The sequence below is a fragment of the Antrostomus carolinensis genome, unplaced genomic scaffold (genome assembly GCF_000700745.2).
Source record: "Antrostomus carolinensis isolate BGI_N321 unplaced genomic scaffold, ASM70074v2 scaffold9689, whole genome shotgun sequence".
NCBI classification, from domain to species: domain Eukaryota; kingdom Metazoa; phylum Chordata; class Aves; order Caprimulgiformes; family Caprimulgidae; genus Antrostomus; species Antrostomus carolinensis.
Window position 1 is genome coordinate 50,050 of NW_010340644.1, and position 19,176 is coordinate 69,225.

The 19,176-nt window shown below is 38.0% G+C and overlaps 1 protein-coding gene across 1 annotated transcript in view; it reads right to left on the reverse strand.

Annotated features, from left to right (window-relative positions):
• Window positions 1-19,176, reverse strand: part of LOC104531363 (LIM domain-binding protein 3) — a gene marked incomplete at its 5' end in the record, with an annotated part of 56,546 nt that overhangs the window by 37,261 nt on the left and 109 nt on the right. The window contains 3 exons of the mRNA XM_010176221.2: window positions 7,704-7,740; window positions 8,721-8,890; window positions 15,338-15,541. Coding sequence (XP_010174523.1) covers window positions 7,704-7,740; window positions 8,721-8,890; window positions 15,338-15,541 — 411 coding nt within the window. The remainder of the gene's footprint in view (window positions 1-7,703; window positions 7,741-8,720; window positions 8,891-15,337; window positions 15,542-19,176) is intronic.

The following is a 19,176-nucleotide window of genomic DNA, read 5'->3' on the forward strand; positions in this document are numbered from 1 at the left end:
GAGGAGACCATCTGGGTAGAAGACAAGGCAGCAGTATTCAGGAAACAGGTTAGTTTAGATCAAACGGTCTTATACCACAGCAGAAAATGAGCATTTCCCTGTGTCATAACCAGACAAGCAGATTTACCTGGAAGGCCTTTTGGCTTTGATTTCCTACTGGCATCAGCTTTCCTGTATCTTCATTAAATGCTTATAACACTATGCTTTACTGGCAGTATTGGGAAGGGCAGGGGGTTATTATCACTATCCACACCCTGCGTTTTACTTTTTTTTTTTGGCACGGAGGCTATTTAGAAATCAGGATTGTCACCAACCATTGTCCTCTGCTCAGCAGAACAGTCACGGTTCAAAATATATCCAGCGTGGGACGGATATACCTGCCTATCATCAGTGCTATTTTAAAGGACTACATGACTCATTGAGTCTTCAGTCAGGAACCTCTTTTAAGCCTCACTGCCATAAACTGAGACTGTTCTTCCTAGGCAAATCAGCAAACTTCTGCAAACAGTCAGGAAACGCTGCAAGATGGGGCTGATCAATCAGAAGCAACATACAGTGAGATAAGCCTGGACACAATAAAAACAGAACATAACCAGGCCAGACTTGACTTCTGCTAGAACCAAGCTAGTGGTTTCTTAAAGCTGTTAATGATTTCTTGTCAGGCCTACGTCTATTACAGTCTCTAGCAATGAGATGAAGTAGAATGGCAAATCCAGCACAATTTCTCCATCTTACAGGAAAAGTCTGCCACCTACTCAGGAGGGAAAAACAAGGCCTCTTAATAGTTATGTAAAGAAAGACCCATAACATTCATTTTCTGGGCTTGAAGTTTGCCAGAACAACATAAGAGGCAGATTTTTGAGAAGTGAGAGTTAAGGAATTACTTGTCTAAATATAAACAAGAAACTGAATAGAAAAATTTGACTGACAGTTTAATTAACAAAGCCCATCACTTGGGAGATTTTTTGAGAGGGACTGGACTAAGCAGTAGAAATACAGTGTGGTTAACAGTCTTGCCTTAGGGATTAATGGCAGCACCTTCACAAAAGGTTTTTATCATTGCAAAAGTTCCAAAAGTTACCAACTATTCAAGATTTTTTCTATTACTTTTTTTTTTTCTATAATTACATAAAGAATTGAAAGTCCACAACCTTGGAGAGTGTTTAGATTCTATTTTGTATTCTCCAGAAAAAAGGATTACAGCTATTTCTCTGATTATGTGGTTTATATGCACTGAATTTTTATCATTAAATCCAGTGAAGCAGAGCTTAGGGGAAGGGGTTACACCTTAATTACACCAGCATTAATTTCACAGCTGATCAAACTATGCTTTTCTGATTATTAAAAAATACTTTTAAAAATAACATTAAGTGTAAAAATTGAGATATAATCTAGACATTTTATTTTCCATTATAGTACATGCACTAGGACTACTTGAAATGAATAGTATCTGTATTATGTTCATAAAACATTAAGAATACACAATTCCTATTTAAGTGGAAACACAGTATTATTACTTATTCATAAAACCATTTAATTTGGTTGAAAAATAGAACTGGAAGATTTTTTACTTAGGTCCATTTAATGTTTATGAAAAAAAAGTTAATTGCGTATTGATATTTTAAATATTTCCCATATATAAATAAAATTCACCCACTCTGAACCAAAGTTTGATCTCAGCAACATTCAGGAAAAGTTAAAATGTTGCTCTTAATTTCATGCAGTTATGCTGATTTTCCACAGGCACTAGTAAGGTGGTATGATCAGAATCTGTTTGTGTTCCCATAAGGAAAATATAAATAAACATCATGTATTAAATAGCATGCTTACTGAATTGCTATGGTACTTGTCTAAGAAAAGTGAATTGCTTTTTAAAAGGGACTAGTTGTCATGTACTCTTAAATAATACTAAAAAAAATGCTATCTTTTTAAAAGTATGTTAGCTAGATTTTTTTTTTTCCTTTAAACACTCGAGCATTTGGTTGATTCATGCAAAACACTCCATGAACAGTAGCTTTTCCTTCCTTCTATAACACAGGAAAACAATGGGAGTTTGAATGAAATTTGTTCTTGTGTGAACTACTGATATTAATTCCAGATATTTGGAAGCAGCAAAAAGTTTCAGTTTCAATCTAATCTCATGCACTAATCTCTTTGATCAAAATTACTGCTACCAGATAAAGGTACCTAATTAGCAGTTTACAGAAGTGAAAAAAAAATTATAGAGGGCGGTAGGCAGGGCTGCAACAGTCAATCTTCCATTGCAGAAACCTGTGTTTTATCACCAGAAACTTTTGCATCAATCAATGGTAAGGACTCCTATTGCAAATTCTTGAGGCCTAACATCAGCTGCTTCTATGGAAACCACAAACAGTTTAATTTAGTTGCATTTCTTTGCTTCATTTGATGATCAGAGCATAAACTAGAAAGGGAAGTGACATTGCTCTTCAAGTACTTCACACAGAATACAGAAATATTTGGGGGCCTTCGGTATAGGTTTGCCATATCTTGACCGACAAAGCTTGAAAACAAAGCACTATTGTAATGTTGAAAGAAAATGATCCCATTCTAAGCACCAGCAATGTCTCAATGCCTTCGCCATGGGCACAAATTAGTGCCAGAGAATGCATATTATTCAAATGGCAATGCTAAAGGATATTCTCAAAAGGTTGTCTTCTAACATCTCTTAATTATGCCTTGTTTTCATTCACACCTAATACGGTATTTGTTCTTTCCACTGCTTTGTCAGGTTTACTCTAATTCAGATAATTTAAAGGTCAGTAAGAATTATACATAATAGGGGAAAGCTTTTTGAACAAATTTTCCATTGTGGAAAGAAAAATTCTCCTTCTTTCGATAATCAGTTGAAGAAGCTATTGTTTTAAAACAGAATACAGTACTGTGTAAAACAGGCACATAGTTATTTTAGTTTTAAATCCTTTTATTTCAGATAAAGCATGCTGCTATATACAGAAAAAAACGTGGGTCAAAGCAAGAGCAATACAGAATGGGCAACATAGTCCTTAAAACTTACAAGATGCTTTTAAAAACTTCGGTGCACCAGTAGTACTATATATTCTTCTCACTCCAAAATCACCTCTACCAAAATGTCATTTCCTCACAGATCCTGCGCAACCACAGCTATCTCTAGCTTTCATATAATGAGAAATTCAGGTTTCCAACAGAAAAGTTGCAGCAATGGCTTCAGCAAATTACTTCTACCAGTGTAATATATTGAAGAAATATAACTTTGCATTGCTAGTATCTTATTTCAAACAGCATCATTCAACTATGCAAACTAAGAATGTTGTACATTTAGCAAAGTCTAGGCCAGGCTCACTTTTCTTTTTCATCTCACATTCTCGTACTTAATTATCTTTACAGCAGTAAAACTCAGTCAAAGACTCGTTCCTCTTCCTCTTAAAGAAATACTGTCAGTATCTTCCCTCTCATTTTCTTCTAGAATTAAAGTTAAGAGAGTACAACAGTGATTTTTTCCTGTATACTGAAGTTATATTTGATATAGTAAAGGACAAAGGCTAATCTACTTTATAATGAAGAACACGAACCAGGTTGTTTTTACTTTTGGTGACAGTGAGTGGATACCAGGCTAATAACAGAAATCTACCGAAGAGGCACTCAGAGAAAGGCCCTAGCAGTAAGTCTTTCCTGTGTGTGTCGCTCTTATGCTCTAACTCAGGATAGCAGTTAATTTTTTACTGTAATTCTCTGCCTCATGTATTTGCCTGCTAAAGGTGAGCTTTTAACTTTTAACATTAAGGATTTGCGCCGATAGGCCGTGATGCCAGTTGCGCAATTTGGCAAAGCGTGGGCTGTTACGTTCCGTTTCAAACCTTTCCCTGTGGCATGAAGAAAGAGAGAGAAAGACAGAGACAGAGAGAGAGAGAGAGACATACACAGAGAAGAAAGGAGGGAGAAAGAAAGGGGTTAGGGATCATGACTACCACTCCCCTGCCTTATAACTAGGGCAATGGCAATTTATTTGGATTTTTACCTCAGCTCTCAAATCAGCCTAAAGGCGGCTGTATGATCCTTTCTGGACCACGTATGAAAGGTTTTGCAGTTGTTTGTTACTGTGAAGTAACTTATAACTTCATATTCTTTGACTTGTGCTTGGTATTACAGGGCTGCTTTTGCTAGAAATGCAGTGTAATCCCATTGTTTTCCTGCCAGCAGATTCTCTCGGCTTTTTCCTCCTTCCCCCTGAACTGAGCAGTCAGTGAAAGTTAACTCCATACAAAAGCAAAATTAATGCAAATATTTTCCATTCTGTAATACCCAGGTAAGCCTATATATATATCCTGCTGCCCTTCCTGTAAGGACCATCAGCCACAGGTTTCAGCATTACTTTCCTATAGCTTTTCTCTGCATAAGTGAGTATAAGCGTTGACATTTGCATAAATATTTCTGGTCATTTGCATAAAAAAGCAGAATAACATGGGATTTTCAAAGCAGAGTCTTGTGGTGTAGTATTGGCCACCTCCGGCAAACACCAAGTTACCTTTGCCTGCAGACTGAGGTGCTCGAGGAAGTTGTAAGCAATGTTCAGCACCTTTCAGGATTTAATCTTTTCTAGATGTTCTCTAATTTAAATTCAGGTTTTGTAAATAAAAGGACAAGGCGGAGAATGTGGGATGAGAGCACAGTCAAGGAAAGTATATCAAACAGAATGGAAAATAAAATGTTCTTGTTATTTGCAAAATGTATTTGATAGCATTGCAAACAAGGTAATTTTCCCTTCATTATTTACACCCAAACCACAAAACAATTGTGTTAAAGCAGCAGAACCTGAGAGTGAAAACAGCCGAGCAGAAATGAACAGACTGGGCTGGTTTTACTCCTCAGGCTGAAGAAAGCACAAAACAACAAACAGAGTAAATGCCAACAAATTCACTGATATTTCTAAATCTTCTGTTCCTAATAATACAATCTCATGCAAGTAACGCTCCTAAAGGAGTCTTGATGTATGACTTCTCAAATTATCTTTTATGCTTTTAGGTAATTAATATATATAAAGTATTCCTAGCTGAAATGCTGAAACTTCATGATGGCATTTTTTTCAAGTTACACTGGAACATACTAGCTACAGTGGGTCTTGCATGAAATTTAAGAATTTCCTTACTGCTTTAAAGATACACCCCTCCATTCAAGGAAAAGGTATTCAGAAACATCTGTTTGGTTTGAAATGGATATCGTAACAATCACCACAACAGCAAAGGAAAGTTTTCATAGCAAGTTATAATCTTATGTGCGCCTTCAAAATAGCAGTGGCATGAGCCAAGGACAGTCATTGCAATGTGCCCATTAATACTAACTGAAAGGAATATTCTGGCACCTGAAAATTCCCAAGCTTTATGGGTTTTGTTCAGAGCATGTGTCATGAAGTTAGAAGCAGCAATCTAGAAGTGACTATTTTTACGTAAAACAGCTCTCCCAAAAATAAGCTACATGTATTTTTTTGCCTATTTTTTTTTTTCTCCAAGTGTTTGGAAGAAACCTGATCACCATTTCATGCAGTTCTTGCTGACTACACTGAAGAGCTGACACAAAGAGACAAGAGAAAGCATCAGAGAGAGGTTGCTCACAGCATGCCCCAAGACTAAAATTCTCCACACTGTGAAATCTCTGTTTCAGTTTTGGAACATGAAGGATTTTTCCAAAAAGCCATCACAGCATGGGATTAATGCAACACTGAATCTGGCAAGCCTCAGGTTCCACAGTTCCATGGAAACCTTTTGCTTTCGGGAGCCCAGGAAGCCTTCCAGGTGATCTCAAACTGTGGGCGTGGAGAAAGGTGTGGCTGTACAGGCTGTCTGGAGTGGATACTGAAGAGGAGTTTCTACTCCATTACTGTGCTGGAAGAGTGGAGGTAAAGTATGGATTCTGAGCATCTGACATAGGTCCTTCCATGCTTTACAAAATCAGAAGTGGCTGAGGCCTTGCCAAAAGATTAAACAGGAGGGGTCCAGCAGGCCCAAAAGAGCAGCATGCATGCTGTTGCTACCAAATCTGCGGTGGAGTGCAACGGTTGAGGTATGTACTAAGCCACCACGATGGGCCAAGCACTTAGGAAGGAGACCCCATTTCATTCCTTGCGTCAGAGCTCATGCCAATTGCACTGTACCCTTATAACTACCTAGTGTATATATTCCCTTCTGCTTCTACTACCAATGAACGCTCTTAAACCTCCTTGGGTAACACAGCTGTGCCTAAATACACCCCTAACCATAACTGTCCTATGAAAAAAAGGATGGCATGGCGATACCTCAGAACTGCAGACAATGTGCAAAGCACAGTGGATATACTCATGTACTTAAAGTTACACTGAATAGAACGTGCAATGTACACATGTTGATGTGTTACTAGATAATTATTTTCAACGTATCTGATACCATGTTAAGTTTCCCATATCTAGTATTTTCCAAAGCCACAGGCTACAGTTAGAAAGGTTATTTCTTTAAAACAACATATTACTCTCAGATGTGTATGGGGGACTGTTAAGTTCAGCACAATGCTTTAAATTCCATCACAGTAAGGATTTGGATATGTGCTGTTACATCAAAACGGATAATGCACAATACATTTAATAAAAACTAGGCTTGCACATTTGAGGGAAGAAATAAAATAAATCCCTGAGGGATGCAATTTCAAGCCTGGTGTTCAGGCACCTAGCCATGAACTTTGGTGAACTGCAATGGAAGGTTTATAGCAAACAAACTGAAAGTATACTTGTATTTCACGGGGAAGATGACAGCCATCTTTCTCACTGATTCAACATTTGTAACTTGCACTGTGATCAAAAGCTCAGAACCTTTATAGAAGCCACATGGCAGTAAAAAAAAAAAAAGGAAAAGAAAAAGTGGATTGAGTATCAAACACACCACAAACCCAGCCAGCAGCTTAGAGTAGCTAACGTGATAGAGGGGTTTGAAGTACACAAACAGAAAATCAGGCTTGCCCGCAGGATACTCTAATTCAACCACAATTTTTAAGCTCAACATAAGAAACTCTAATAAATCTATTTCCTAGCTATACAGGACAACATAAGGTGATAAATCTTTAATTCCTTATTATATCTGTGAACATATCCACTTTTTCAGTGTTTTTGGTAGATCATATGAAACAAATACATTTATCCGCTAGCAAAAGCAGTCCTGTGCTCCCATGTTCTACAAATTTGGGTTGTATTTATTCCAATCAAAATGTAAGCAAATGATTATGGATATGGATGGAAACAAGTCCTTTACTGTATCATTTCAAGAGAATCAAATGTCAATCACAAGTCATCCAAATAAATTGCTCACAAATTTCACTGCTATCACAACATTATATATCTTCATCCACTTACACAATCAAGCAGTTACACAGGGCTTGGTCTCATGAACTCATTGCATTCACACACCCAGTAAAGTACACAGAAGTTGCATGTGCAGAGAGCTTTCAGATTTAAATACACACTTCAGGAATTTTGCAGTGTCTTTCCTAAAATCATGCTAATTTGTTATCCTTTTCATTCAAATACCTCTCACTGATAGCATTTTAATTTTAGTGATTTTTAAGTAAATGTATTAGAATATTTTAAGACAAAAAGATAATAACGTACATTCTTATTAATGCTTTTTTAAAACATTATTTGGTTATCAGTAAGGAGAAAACCGTACTTCTCACAGGGAGTTGCCTACCTTGACCTCCTTAGGGCTTCTTCATCTGGATCTTGCACTGCAAGCAAAGGAATGTTTCAGTTAAAGAAAGGAAGGAAGGAAGGAATTGGCTTTATGATGAAATTACAAATTCTTTAGAAATGTATCAAAAGCCTATCTAAAGGTGCACTCATGCTGACTTTGCAGCAGTGGATTTTGTGAGAAGAGCATGAAAAGGAGCAGTTCCCTAGAGCTCAGAAGGAGGATGTCAGTAGGAAAGCAGCTATTACAACTACTTTCTCGTTCATTTATTAGCAGTGTTTCACAGCTGTAGGCAATGCTGCTACAGAGAGAGCCTGCTGCTCTGTAGGAAAGCATGAGAGGCAGCAGCAGATTCATAAGAGGAGGAAATACTAAGTATTTCCCCCTGATGTGGTAAAGGTCCCTGAACTTCCTTCTCTCTAGATCAGAAACAAGCTCTGAGGTTAGTACCAGGTGGTCAGAAAAACACTTCCATAGGCAACAAGCAACAAAGTTCAAGCTCCCATGATGTTCATAGCAGATCTAGGTTTAGATAACAGGGCTGACAGAACCATAGGTGCAATACAAATGGTGATCCATGATTTTTTTGACCTCTGGAAGTCACTTGTATAGAAGACTGTCACAAGAGACAGAAGTTGATAATCTTTTTTTCTAATGAATGGACAGCTTTGGATGTGTGGGCTGCTGGAAAAAGAAAGATTAGACTGCAGAGATTTGAGTTGTAAGTAAGAAGTAGTGTGGGGTCCCAAATGCTCTTTTACTGTATAGTCTGTTGTACTTTTATGGTGAGACCTCTGGCAGATCAAAGAATTTTTTCGTAAAGCATAAGGTGAGATTAAACACTGATTCCCCAGTTCCCTCAAGTTACATCCAGGGTTCCCTGACCTCAGCCCTCACTGACTATAAGTACAAGCTGGACACAAGTCTTCCTTGAGTATCAGTTGTTAATACTGGGGTAAGAAAATAAAGACATGAATCTAAATCAGGATGAGGGAGATGTTTTGTTATTAGACTTACTGTACTCCGTTCCAGTCATCTGGGCAAGGATGCGAAAAGACTTAGACTGCAGATTGGCAGAACGGCGACTCCAGTCTTCAGTTTCATCTTCAGGCTTGTTCTGAGTTTTAAGCACAGCCTGATACACCGGAGAGGCACTGTCTATGTGAGGATCTTTAATAGGAAGGGTACTGCAATTTAGAAAGTGAAACGTTGTGAAAGAGCACATGGTAGCTTTCGTCCCAACCTCTCTCTGGTCTTACAGCTTCTCATCCAGAGTAACAGCAATCCAAAACATAGACTTGAAAATACCACTTAAAAAAAAAAATACATAGATCAATTTTATGTGAATTAAGACTGTTATGGCTCATTCTGTCTTTGAAATGGCCTGTTATCATTCAGATCTGCATATTCAGAAGAGTGGGAAAATGTCTGGAAATGTCTGTTCATGACTTCTCAGCCAATGCAGCCACAAGCTTACGGTGGTTCGAGTAATGTGTGGTGATAAAGGAGAGCTGGCCAGACAAAACCTGTATTTCTCTGAGCAGTCTTGTCCCATATTATTTCTTATAAAAACAGCTTCATGTTAATGCTGTTTTATGTTATGTCTTATTACAGTTTTGGGCCAGTGTATTTAAAACATATTTCATTGTAAAAATAATGCGATAGGCTTTTAGAGTTTTTTCTAGAGATGATTATTCCTTGCCAAACTTCGGATTAAACTTCCAGCTGCCATAACCCTGGATTCATTGTCTACTAAACAAGTGAAGCATAAGTCATCTAGACTTGCACTCAAGACTTGTATACATATTTTGTATCTGAAATCTTTAACAGCAGAATGTATCTTACAGCCTTACAAAATCTCTAATCACCTTAAAAACTGATATATCCCTGAAAAAACTTCCAATTTTGCACTCCTAAAGTCAAATCTACGAAGCTCTGTAGTGCAAGTGAGGTAACCCCTCTTTGATTTATGATACAAGCTAGAATCAGACTTAGTAACTTAATAGCTTTTTCCCCCCCCTGCGAAAATAACTTCTGCATAGCATACAGTTAAAATTAAATATTAACAGAGCTGCAGAAATATACACTGAGGGGATGATGTGTGCTTGGAGTAACTTGGCTCCATGACTTCTCTAAATGCAAGGTCTATTTTTGAAGCAAGTTATTTATTGTAAGAGCTTTAACATGCTATTCCATACAGAGCTTTACAAGCAGCATGCTCAACTTCATGAAAATTGAGAAATGGCTCTGCTGGGCCATTTGGTCCAACTAAGTCACTGCTATAAAGTTCCAGGAGCAGTCACCTGCTATAAAAGTTGCTTCCTTGGTTCAGGCTCAAAGTTAGCATTCTCTAAGACACCATTATGCAGAGAAAAATCTAGAGAATTTGGATTTGTGATTTGAAAGCCTGAGAGGAATCAAGAAAAAGCCAAGAAGCATGTCTGATATCCTGCATGCAGCAGTAACATACACCGTAATTAAAAATATTACCAGGTAGTGCCTTAAGTATCAGTCTTTTCCAGCTGGCATACTCCTCTTCTTCAGCAATGCATAATATATGCTGTTTTAATGGATTTGTACCTAGCAATAGCATGGGACGTGTTCAAGTAAGATGTGTGCTTACATATGATATGGACCCCATAGCACCCCATTTTTTTTCATTAGAGGAGTATTTGTATTCCTCATAACCCCCAGTATATGCAACTTCTCGCTTTCTTGCGGACCCAGCAGGGTAGAAAAGACATTTATTTTTCTTTTATATGTTTCAGTACTATCACCTATGTGCTGGAGCATAGCTTAGAAAAAACCCGAGTCCTCAGTTTAAGCTCTGCCACAAAATATTAAAGTTATGTAAAAAAGTCTCTCAGCATGAAAGACGTAGGAGGAAGCAGCATTTTCCACCTCCTTTTTAAGCTCATGTTACTGAGACTGCTATCTTTACAATACCTAAACTCTAACAGGTATGGAACGCATAATGTGGACTTGTTTACTTTGGGAAGGGTGGGCCATCAGTGGCTTCCACTCGTGTTGCTTCTGTGTGCACCAATGGACAAATCAGTGCCATATCCTTCTTCAGATGGAAGATGGGAGAGGGAGCAGCAGTGCTCCTCTTTTGGCTCTACATACAGGGCAGAAGGGCTTGCTGAAGGAGGGAAGTAACCACAGGAAGGAGTTCTGCCTTCTGCTGACTTCATGCAGAAATAGACTTTACACTGAACAGGGATACTCTGTAATACCAAAAGTATTACAACCCCCTTGTGACCATTCTGCTGCCACTTCTGACTCTTGGCTACCTGAAAAGTTCTGTCGCTATAAAGGGTCCAGTGAAAGCTCCCCTAGAAGGTGACCCCATTTTCAAGTTCCCAGAGGCACTTCAGGCCTATGCCTCAGCACTGACAAAGCACACAATTGCCCTTGCCCTGTATTCCTGTCATAGGTGCCTGCCTGGTTTTGGCCAGACTTATTTTTTAATCATGCTGAAGCTTAAAAAACTGCTGTATGTGATAGCAAATTTCACAGCAGCAGACAGTTGGAGAGTGGATAATAAACCACTGGACAGAGAGCACTGCTGATTTCAACCGTAGACTACTGTGGCAACAGCCGTGTGCAAGTCATGGACAGTTCAAATACCTTTGTTTAAATCCTCTAGCTGAAAGGTTTTGTTCTTATATTATGACCAATATAAAAAAAAGCAGTTTAAAATTGTATGTATAGACATGCCATTAGCTCAAAGGTAGCTAAACAACGCTAGAGGCTGGACCACAAATTTCAGAGTAGCAATGTGCGGCATTAATATGACATATTAATATCCTTATGGTAGATGATTAAGGCAGGAAATGGAGCTTGGTGAATTAACCTTCCCTAGCAGATTGAAACACACGCATCTACATTGAGCTAAATTAATGCAATCCATTGGAATATTTCCAACACTGTCCATAATGCAACAGGCCTTTTTTTCTTTTTTAAAAATCATAATTATATTGTGGATGAGTAATTAGGACATATGAGCCACTCAGCACAGAAGTGTAAAATACTCATTATGAGCATTTCATAAACCTAAATGTGACAGCTGATTCTTACAGAGAGCCTAAAGATGCACATAACCATGTTAATACCTCTGTTGTACCTCTTCTTAATTTAATTTTTTTTCCATCTGGGTGTGTATGTGCAGAAATACCATGCATCTTTAAGCGTATTACTTTAAATTGATGTTACTGAAAAAAAATTCTTCCCAAATAGGTTAGAGCTTTTGAGGGGTTTTTTTAGTAGGATTCAATAAAAATTGTCCCCCTTTTTCACATCATCATACAAATCACACATTATTAACATTAAAACAAGCTTTTAACACATTCAAATCTCTTTGAATAAGTACCAATGTGACTTTTTTTTTCTTGAAGTTCATTACAAACTATGGTTTACCCTGTGAATCACTCCCTGGAGTCATTCAGATTTAATTTAAGTAGATAATAAGTAAAAGCTTAGGAACACTGCAGTGTTCTACCTGTGATGTAGACATACAATGAAACATTGTGACCTTGGATATTAGACTGATTCTAACTATTAAAAAAAAAGCTTTAAAAATCAACCCAACAAACAGTTCACACAGCTTGGTAAATTATCAGCCAAGTCGAGTTACTGTAGAGGATACAGGAGATGTTAGTTTGTACAATCACATTATTGATTCTGCCGCTAGAACTGTTAGATCTTAATCCTGATAAAGTTGTTGGATTCATGTCTACTTACGTGACTTGTGAATTTGGATAAAACTGCATAATGGAATTCAGAAGAGGTTTGACAGAAATGTACTGACCACATGGTTTTACTTCAACCAACTCTTGGTTCTTGGTATAGCAACATCAATTAAAACAAAGCAACATAGAGTGAGAAAAGATTCCAAGTCAGGCAATTCAATTTTTTCTACTCTTAAGTTCCAGCATGAGGTCTGAATAACTGCAGCATAAATAATTTATATGCTTTCCTTTGTGTAATCCATGGTGATCCAATAAGTGTGGGTTATCGTCTAAGTGACACGAGCCTGATTCTGATCTCACTGACTTCAGTTAAAACATCACTGGTTTCAAATGGTCAAAGCAGAAACTGAACTCCTATCTTCAGCCCATCTATTCTTCATCACTAGTAAAAGAAGTAAGCAGTGTTTCCAGCTATTGTGTGACAAAAAGAAAAAAAGCCCTTTTGATCTGCAGTCTGAGCATGCTTACCAGCTTACATACACCTTGTGGCTTCAGGGCTTAGCTCTAACCTAACATGGAAGGCCCAAAGAAGACTAATTAATTGCGGAGATCAAATTACAGGCAGAGAATTGAGACAAAATGAATTGGCACACAAGTTGGTCTGCTTTTATATGACAAACTTCTCATACAAATATTTCTGCATTAAGCATAATCTTGTCTCAGACTTGGATCAACTAAACAAACTAAAGAACATCCTCAGTTTCCACTGCAAACTAAAGTCCAGAATGTCACAGAGGTCAAAGCAACACCATAAAGAAATGAGTTACAGATTTAACTGAATGAACACCAGTCAATGGGTAGGCCATTGTTATACCAGCACAAACCTTGCCTTTATATTTAGATTAAAAATGCTGTGGTAATTTTAACAAAATAACCTACCAAGAAAATTGTTTAGTCACCAAGTGTTACGAGTTTAAAAAAAAAGAAATTACAAAACAGGCTGTAGCTCACAGCACAGTAGATTTAGAGTCCCCTGCAGCTAACCGCACACAGGAATAGAAACATTAGTTTCTTCTGGGGCCAGGTGAATGTTAGGCTTAGGAGTCACATTCCAAAATTAACAAAAAGCTTAAACGGTAGTTTATATAGTGGATCTTGCAGAAAAACTTTTTTTGCAACATTACAGGAGCGAACATAGTCATGGAGCTGTCTGCAAAGAATAATCCACTAGAATTGTCTGATACAAAAGTATTAATGGAAATAATAACCTCATTTCAAAACCACCCATGTGATAGGTGGATTCCATGTTCAAAATGAGAAAAAAAAATGAGAACGGAGCTTTTGCTAGTGGCATTTAACACAGATCTTGCTGTTACTGGTGCAATGACTCAACAGTCCATAAATATCTATTTTTAATTTTGATTCTATGGATCCATTCGGCTCTTTTAAAGATATATGTATAAACTAATATAATTCATTACCACCTTATGATTTATGAGTCTAGCCTTCCTAATTATTCAGATTCTTTACTTCACAATTCTACATGTTAAGACAAATCCCTAACCCGTCGGAAAGCGTACTGATCTTCCAGTTCTAGTTGCACTCCTTGGACTTCCCTCACCCTATCTGGGATTTTCCAGAAAGGGCATTTTCCTCTCCCTGCAACACGCTGTGTTTTGACGCCCTCCACAGGTGGGAAAAGATGATGTTTTCCAGTCCAGCAGAGCCAATCCTGCGATTGGAACTGCACTCGAAAGATTATTTTAATGTGCTGTGTATAAAATGAAAAGAATCCACGTGCTCAGTAGTGACACTTTATAAACATTGCTCATTTAAGTAGATAAAATTTTTAAACATTACTATTTGCATTACATTATGTTACAGCTTTTAGGAGAAAATGGCAATATATCATAAAATGTCTCATATAATCCATGTCTATGAAAGACATGAACCATTATAAAGAACACACATAGAATCAACTTATTTGACTGTACTTTGCTAATTGGAAATACGAGTCTGCTGACACCTGTGGAAATTCACCACGTCACGGTCAAAACCAACTAAAGGTATTATTTGGGATTCATCATTAGGAAGAGTTGTGATGAACAACAGAATAATAATGGTGCAAAAAACAAAAAAAAAAAAGAAATGGCCAGTGAAAGGGAGCACAAGCAAATGCATAAGCAAATACATAAACCATCTACATTTTGAATAAGCCTGCAGCTAACATACTGAAAAGAAACTACGTTAAAAAATGTTGCTATACCTATATTTTGGTGTCACGTGAAAAGAAAGGAAATTCTATTTTGGGTAGAAAAATACCCAAAAGAGAGAAACCTGGCTACATTCATTGCACATGTCATTTCAGTTAAGTCATAACAGTTGTGGATATGTTTATCAGATAAGATTACCAGAATCATGCACTGGAAAAGCAGAATTATTAAAGATCAATGGATTTTGCCATAGTCCAAAGGACATGTGTAAGACGTACAGAGCGTAAACTAGGGACAGGGATAATACAGCACAACATTCTATTCTGAAGAATAAAACACTAGCCAGTACTAAATACATATTTTGTGTTCTTCATGTATCAATAAAAATTCCACCCCCCTTTCCCGTTCTTTCTGAGTGGTTATTACAAAGCACAGTCATCAAAAATGAAGAGCCATCCAATGTCATATACAGAGCACTATGTATATTTTTGTGGTTTTACCAGTTCTAGGAAGAATACAAAAAAAGAAATGTTACAAATCCTGACCATCCATCCTTTTAACTTCAAAACAATGAAGTGCTGTCAAACACTATCTAGGACTCATTTGCATTTTTCATGTGTAAGATGCTCCAGAAAAGAAGAGTCCAGGAAGAGCTACTGTGTCATGCACGTAGGGACTGTTAGATATGCCACACAGAAAAAGAGCATTCCACACAAGGAGATAACCTTACCTAGCAAATTCTCCACCCTGGGCTTGTGCCTGGCCTGCAATTGCATCCATGATAGCATCTTGGGAATACATGCTGATCGGGGTGTTATACTGGGCGTGAATTATAGTAGCCTTGCCGCCGAGGCCCTTCACCTCAATGGGTTTGTGTGTAGACAGGGCAGAGTCCTTCAGGACACTGGGGTTGAAACGCTCCGTGGACTCCATGCTGGGTTATGCAACAGTGAGGTTCAACAGGGAAGGAAGGGGAAGAAAGGAGAAAGGCGTGACAGTTGAGTGAGAGAAAAAGCACCAACAGAGGAGCGTGCACGTCCATTCGTGGCATCACACCACAAAAGCTTCTAGTCAGAGGGTAATAGACAACATAAGTAACAAGTAACGGTTCAAAGCTGGCTGTGCTCACAGATGACGTTTTTGTGTTGGCTCAGAGATGTATAAAGAGAGGAAAAGGTGAAACAGTTGTCATTGTATAAAAAATCATAGCAAATCCCTAAGTATTTATGTGATACATATATTGAAATTCTGTTCTTACATGCATATATACATATAAGTGTATACAAACTATACACATATATACATGTATATACGCATGCCCATGGACGTACATACACACTGCAGAGAATCCCCAGCTTATTCACTGCATCCATTCATTCTTTCAGAAGGGTCTTAAAAAGTGCTAGAGAGTGCAATGGGGTGAACAGATGCCAGGTCCCCTATTATTCGGAAGGCTCCAGTACTTTCTGTCTGGATTATTAATCATAGTGAAAATTAGTACTTGTGCTTCTTAATCTTCAAAGTTTTCCTCACAAAGACTAAATTAATCTTACCAGTACAGGCAGCCACAAGTGTTGCTGTAGCATGATAAATGCTACTCTCAGATCAAAATATCCTACATCACAATCAACAGGACAACTGCAGGTGGCAGAACAGCCACCATATTTTCCAGGGGCTCTGTTTATGCGGAAGGATTTTTATTTGAGAAATTGAGCCATGAGTGTTAACTGAAGCTCCCATTGCAACAGAACAAGTCAGTTGAACATCAGACTTCAGCTAAAGAGCACCTGGTTTCCTTGTAGCGCCTGTGTGTACTTTGTTCTAGTCCTAGCGTTAGGATTAAGCATTGCCTGGAGGTTCAGTGGGCAAGCTAAACCTCAGCTGTCAGTCACTGAAGTCGCTGCTTTTCTCACACTTACAGGAGATCAGACAGATCTCTAGTCTACTGTTCCTGTCCTGCCAGCAGCAGGAGGATGCCAGCAGTCTAGATTCTGTATGCTCACCGAACTGGGCAAAATAGAATTCTGTCCTTTGGGAAATAACAGATATTTCACAAAGGTTTCTTTTTGAACTGAGCCCAAAAGCTGAAAATGGATATATCTCCCCCCTAAAAGAAATTCTGAAAAATGTAATCTTGTTTGATTAGAACAACTTTCCTTTTCAGTTTAAAACTATTACACCACAAGTTTATCAGCTAATATTAAGTCTTTTGCTGAATTTTTTTCATGCGACTGACCAACAGCTTCTCTGGACCAACGGTGAGCCTGGCTGCCACGGGGTGGGCACAGAGGGTGTCTGAGTGTTAAATCTGAACCCTCAACCCAGCACAGAGCAAAAAGGAAAACCAAGTAAAGCTGGCAGCCATTTGACTTCATCTTCCAGAGACTATCAAAGGTTACGTGCCACCTCTGAACCCAGCCAGGGATTCCACTATGTTTTCAGCCTTTTGTTTTGTGAGATGCCTTGACTGAAGATGGACAGTAAGAGAGATACAGTCACACACGATTCAAAATGCTTGCTATAACAGTAACAGCCACATGCTCAAGGAACAGAGACATAAAAATGCACATGCTGTATTACAGCCACATCCTTTAGTTACACAGATCAACATTCTAAAGGAGGGAACTGGGAAGCTGTATTATGCATGCAAAAAGTGAAAATAATCTTTTTACAAAGATATTTTCACATTTAAAATGTCTCACCGTTAACTATTCATCGACTGTGACAATACTCTTATTATACTGACATCATCTGTTGAAGGGTGATGTGCAGAGAGGTGCAGGTTGTAATACTCTTGACTTATCAGCATGCACATGCCTTACTTCAACAATAGTACCTCTTTTCTTTGTAATATCTAAATAATCACGGTAATTAGGAACACACGAGTCCTCAAGATCTTGAATTTAGTGTTCTCTTTCCTGCACACTGTTACCAGTATTGAAGAGATTCTAAACCCAAGATCTGAGGAGATTGTGTGAATGAGAAGACAGAGATTAAATATGCCACTTTAAAAGAATAAAGTTCAAAGCAATTGGTTTCCACAATCAATTATGAAAACAAAAGCTAGCAACTTCCCTAACAGTAGCAGCAGCAGTGATTTAGGCTTTCACTTGTGGTATGTGAATAGTTTCAGTGATGTCTTTCAAGAGGTTTTAGTCACATTACACATACATTACACATAAAGGCAAAACTTTAACTGAAGTTAACAGGATTCCCATAAAAATAAGAGGAAAGGTCACAGATTTTTCAACTGCAGAATTTTCTTTATAACTCTGGAAGTAAACAGAAGATATTAATGCTTGTCAGGGCACTAGGACAAAGTGGCAGAGGTTAAGTCCCTAGAGACAGCTGGAACACCTCTGCAAAGTGAATGGGATTTTTCTACCAAGCTGGAAAAGGATCAGGGAAAATAAATCCCAAAGCAAGTACAATGAAAAACACCCCTATAATATGACTTCTGCTTTCTAAGACCATTGTAACAGAGTAATTGTCAATGTAAATTGGCTACAGTTTCATCACTCCAAAGGAGTTGCATCATTTGCATGACATCACATCCACACCTCATTAAAATCAATAGAGAATGCCAGATCAGTGTAAATTATATACATTAAATATTATTTCAACTTTATGTATTCTGCTACTTCTAACCTTCTACTGTCAGTTTAAATTTGGCATTTAACTAATATTTATTTTATGCTGAATTTAACCCAGTCTCTCCAGCAATTTTTGGAAAACATTCAGTTCGGACACAGGAAGCAGGAATTTACAATCCTTTGCCCTGAGAAAACTAAAGATCAAAGCTGAGGATTCTGTGAACTTTCCTAAATAAAGCAGATCAATCATACTTTCAAATCAATAGCTGCTTCTTGTTTGGGCAATATGCTTACTACACTAAATTACTTTTTAGATATTTTAGATATTTACTACTCAGTAAATTACTTTTTAGATCTTTTCCATATCAGTATCTCATACCAAACTAAATTTGAATTTTAGTGGAGTGGAACTTTGGAAATTGATTTAATGTTGAGGCTAAAAATACACAGAATCACACAGAATGTCAGGGATTGGAAGGGACCTTGAAAGATCATCTAGTCCAATCCCCCTGCCAGAGCAGGAACCTAAATGAAATCACACAGGAAAGTGTCCAGGCAGTTTTTGAATGTCTCCAGAGAAGGAGACTCCACAGCCTCCCTGGGCAGCCTGTTCCAGTGCTCTGCCACCCTCACCATAAAGAAGTTTCTTCTCAAGTTTAAGTGGAAACTTCGCTAATAATACACGAGAAAAGGCTCAGATAAGGGTCACCAAATTCTGAAGGCATGAAGGCTACTTAAAGAATTAGGAGGAACTAAACCTGGACTATAGGGACAAAAACATCTGAAAGCATTTGCAAGAACTGAGCAAGCTCAGATGCTAACTCCATTTGCAGCATTAGCACAACACCAGGAAACGCCGAACACGTGGCGTGCTTAGAAGGCAGCACCACGGGAAACACGCGGCAGCACGTGAGGCTTGCCATACCAATAAGATTTAAAAAAAAAATACTTCCACTTGCAAGCAGACACAGCAGGA